General features: G+C 44.5%; 2 protein-coding genes across 2 annotated transcripts; both read right to left on the bottom strand.

The window, feature by feature from the left end:
- Window positions 1–284: 284 nt before the first annotated feature.
- On the bottom strand, window positions 285–2,095 carry SARC_11432 (hypothetical protein; the record flags this gene model as incomplete). The annotated part of the gene is made up of 2 exons (XM_014294484.1): window positions 512–2,095; window positions 285–473 (listed from the first exon to the last, which is right to left on the bottom strand). The coding sequence occupies exons 1-2, from the start codon at window positions 722–724 to the stop codon at window positions 285–287; spliced, it is 402 nt and encodes a 133-aa protein (XP_014149959.1). The 5' UTR covers window positions 725–2,095.
- A 1,590-nt stretch (window positions 2,096–3,685) lies between these two features.
- Window positions 3,686–4,079, bottom strand: SARC_11431 (hypothetical protein; the record flags this gene model as incomplete). Its single annotated transcript, XM_014294483.1, has 1 exon — window positions 3,686–4,079. A coding segment is annotated over one exon (294 nt), but the record flags the coding sequence as incomplete, so codon positions are not given.
- Window positions 4,080–4,279: the final 200 nt, after the last annotated feature.

The raw sequence follows: 4,279 nt of genomic DNA, 5'->3' as shown, positions 1-4,279 counted from the left end.
AAACCCGGAAGCTTGCCAGCCGGAAGTACAAGCGAGAGCACTACTACTTCGACGCGAAGTGAGGGTGGATGGGCCCAGATGTGCTAGTCACACCACACCACATCATCTCGATGTTTACCTATACCACACACACTACATCAACGGAGTCTGGCTCTATCCCATCGATGGCAGTTGGTATACGCTCAACGCAGGTGAAGGCGAATGAACCTCCGGGGGCGAGTATTCTGCACTCGAGACGGATTAGAGCCGTAGTTATGTGCCGATGTCACCTTATACGTGTAAGACTAACCTATATCTCTAGTGGTAACACTACTCCTCTGCCACTCATGTCGAATGCCACCTTTACACGTGTAAGACGAGAGAATATCTACGCGTAGATTACTGGACACGTCCTGTGCCATCTGAGCATATCGCGGTGTGCGGGTACAACCATACAGCCCGTTATACGCCCACGCGATGGAGTGTGCATAGATCTGTGTGTGTGTGTTATGTAGTTTCCACATACACACACCCCAACCGGTCCCGTATCCAGGCAACCAGTCGAGACCGTTGTGGGTGCTGAGGGCGAGGCTGGGTGGCAGCAACATAGCACACCAGCTCTGTAATGGGTGTGGCTGTGAGAGATGTTCAGGTGGGGGGTGGGTTTGGAGCCATTCGTGGTTGCTAAGCAACTGGTACAGGTCTCTCCCTCACTACAGGATGGGGTGGTTGTGGTGCGACGCATCTTTGGTTGCCATGGTGATGAGCACTACTCGAGCTCAAGGCACTTGCGGCAAACGCAGTTTATTGTGGAGCCGCAGGTTTGCCTGCAGATGAATCGATAGAGAAGTCTGTGATCGGCATAGACACGCAGGGGGGGGGGTGGATAGGTGTGTGATATACACAGAGACATGCAGTGCATGGGGGGTGGATAGGTGTGTGATATAGTACACAGACACGCAGTGCATGGGGGGTGATAGGTGGAGACTACCCCTCCACTCTCATTCAAGGCGATCCGGTTCATAGAGTGTAGCGAGACCACCTGGAATGGCCTTCGGTTCAAAACTCACCCGCACACACAGTTTGAATTCACTCGCACACACAGTTTAAACTCACTCGCACACACAGTTTAAACTCACTCACACGCAGAGTTTAAACTCACTCGCAAACAGCTCTTGGATTTGCATCACGGATCGTGGACACAAGTACAATCGAGGCTACGGCCCACTGAAACGTGCATGGGTGTGGGCACACATGTATCTGTGCATAAGCTTGTCCCTTGCACACAACCAACCGTAGCTGACTGATCGATGCCATGCTCAGAAGCTTTAGTACTAGTACAACGGCGGCTACTAGAGCCTATTGGAGTATACGTACAAGCACTGACAATATCACACAAGCATCCAGTGAACTGCTCAGGGACACAAACATACCGCAGAGAAACCGCCATAGGCATTTATGTGGGTACAATTCAAGGCTGGCGCCTATCGGACCATGCAAAAATACATTTACAGTGTACAGTGTGTCGCCTGTTGGGTCACGCAGAAGACAATGCAAACATACCGCAGAGAAACCGTCATAGCCAGTTGTGTGTACAGTGTTCAGTGTATGGCCTGTTGGGTCCCGCAGAAGACAACCTTGCAGGTACAATTGAGGATAGCGCTCACTGGAACGTACAGAGCTATTCCGTCCGGTCAGACTGTTAGCAACATGGTTCACAGGGGTGCATGAAGCGTTTATACAAAGGAGTGATTGTTCTCATTACAGTCGAATATAGTATAGTATAGTATAGTATAGTATAGTATGGTAAAGTAAAGTATAGTATGCCTAGTGGGCCATAGCGAAGTATTGCCATTGGTACATAGACAGCTAAATACAGTATAGTATGGGATGCCCAGTGGGCCATATCGAAGCGATCCCATTGGTGGATTTACAGCTAGAGCCTACTATATACCAATCAAGCGCATTCACATCAGTACAATCGGGCTCACTACTCTATTGGACCATGCAGACACGAGGTGTGGTACGAGTATACGACACACCAGTTATCACGATATAAATAAAAGAGAATATATATGCATGGGTGGTTGTTATCAAGATACAAATAAAAGAGAATACATATGCATGGGTGGTCCAGGGTATGCCAGGTTATTACTAGGACTAGGGAGACTGTCGCTAAGGTTGGATAATAGACTAGGGGAGAGAGAGAGTGTGTGTGTGTGTGTGTGAGTGTTAGTGAGTTTTGTAATATGGGTACGGACCGCTATGTCCCAAGCGTGTCAGGAACTGTACAGGTTTGACTTCATAATCACCCCCTTATTTTTTTGGCCATTGTACCAAAATTAGACTATTTTAACTCCAATGTATTTTAAAATACGATAATTCGGATCAAACTTAAGAGAGAATTGGTGGGAGGTTTCTTTCGCGAATGAGACATAAATCTGCGACCAGTAGGCTTCATGACATTTGCTTTAACCCACGATACTTTATCTTCGAGATAATTACTTCTAGACACTCAGGCACCATGTGGCCAATTGTCTGTCCCCGAGTAATGAATACTTGTTGCTGTGTTGCATGTACCTTGCTTTTATCCACCTTACTATATCTTCGTAACAACAATTGTTGCTGTGTTGCATGTATTTTGTTTTTATCCACGCCACAATATCTTCATAACAACAATTGTTGCTGTGTTGCATGCATCTTGCTTTTATCGACGTTGCTATACCTTCGAGATAACAACTTCTAGGAAGCTCTGGTGTCATGTTGCCAATTGTCTGTTCCAAAGTACAGAACATTTGTTGCTGTGTAACATATATCGAGTAAACAGGACAGCGTGTAGCTATGTTATATATAGCGAAAGGACATGTCAAGCTAGAAATGAAGACAAGTGATATACCAACTAGGGCTGGTTTGTCCCACCGAATGCGACGCTGAATATAGCATCATAAACTACATATTGCTCGTATAAATGTACCTATATGTAATGCTCTTATAAATGTACCTATATATAATGCTCGTATAAATGTATCAATATATAATGTCCATATGCATAAACCGTTTAACACGATACACACAAGTCTGTTGTAAACCTGGTCCCAATCGATACTGAATACAATTGTTCTTCCCAATCTCAGAAGCCGACGAAACCAACTCTTCGCCTCCCAAAGTCCATACAGTATCTTTCCAACTGCTCACTCCCCCCCCTGGCTTGGAATTAACGTATGGTATAGGGCCACTCATGACGTGTAGGTATCATATAAAGGTACTGACAATCTCATATACACGCTATGGTTGTTGCCTAGGTACCGAATTTCTTGCAACGGCTCTTATAGTATATACCAGTTGCACGTATCACTCCTATATCGGAATGATAGCATATACCAGTGGTACGTAATACTCCTCCCAAATAATAGCATGAAGACAGTAACTACATCACAACCGCGGCAATCGCTAATTACATCCACCCTTCAGCCAGTCACCGTATCGTACAGTCTTTGTCACCTCGAACCACCTCTCACGGAGGCTTGAGATTCACATACGTCTAAAGACGTAAAACTCGGAACCCTAAAACCCTAAGACTGCTACAGACGAGCTACTACTACAGCCGGAACAGGGTATTGTCTAACAACCCTATCTTTCCTTTTGTTTAGGGAGTAATCAGCATGAAACTAAAACATACACTTCTCCTATACTTAAGACATGTATAGGAATCATTCTGCATGAAGCATACACTTCTCCTTTACTTAAAAACAGGTATATAAAACATTCTGCACGAAACAGACACTTCTCCTTTACCTATCCCATCCTCAAAAATCGCTACATCTGCCTTTCACCTCCCAATCTCCATAGCGTACCGGCTCTGGCCCCCTGGGACCGCCTATCTCGCCTGTCTTGGGGTTTACATACGTTAACGGGTTACTACTCAGTGCTTCCGTAGCGGCTAGATTGGGCTCATTAGCTTGCTTAGCTAGATCCATCTCTTCGTTCATGCGCTGTGTTTGTCCCTTGGGGATACCTTCGTCGTCGGAGAGTTCGGTATCATTCTCATCAAAGGTGAGAAGAATGTCTTCGATCATCGCATCGTCCAAACGCGCTTTGCCCTGGAAATACGGAGTACGACGAACCAAGATAAGGAAACAGAAGGATCAGAAATAATGATGTGAGACACATTTCATTTAATGGAACACATTATATACATATATATATATATATATATATATATATATATATATATATATATATATATATATATATATATATATATATATATATATATATATATATATATATATAGTATATA

The sequence above is a fragment of the Sphaeroforma arctica genome (genome assembly GCF_001186125.1).
Source record: "Sphaeroforma arctica JP610 unplaced genomic scaffold supercont1.1683, whole genome shotgun sequence".
Classification (NCBI taxonomy): Eukaryota; class Ichthyosporea; order Ichthyophonida; genus Sphaeroforma; species Sphaeroforma arctica.
Note: the sequence above shows the minus strand (reverse complement) of the source record. Positions and strands in the feature narration are given on the sequence as shown.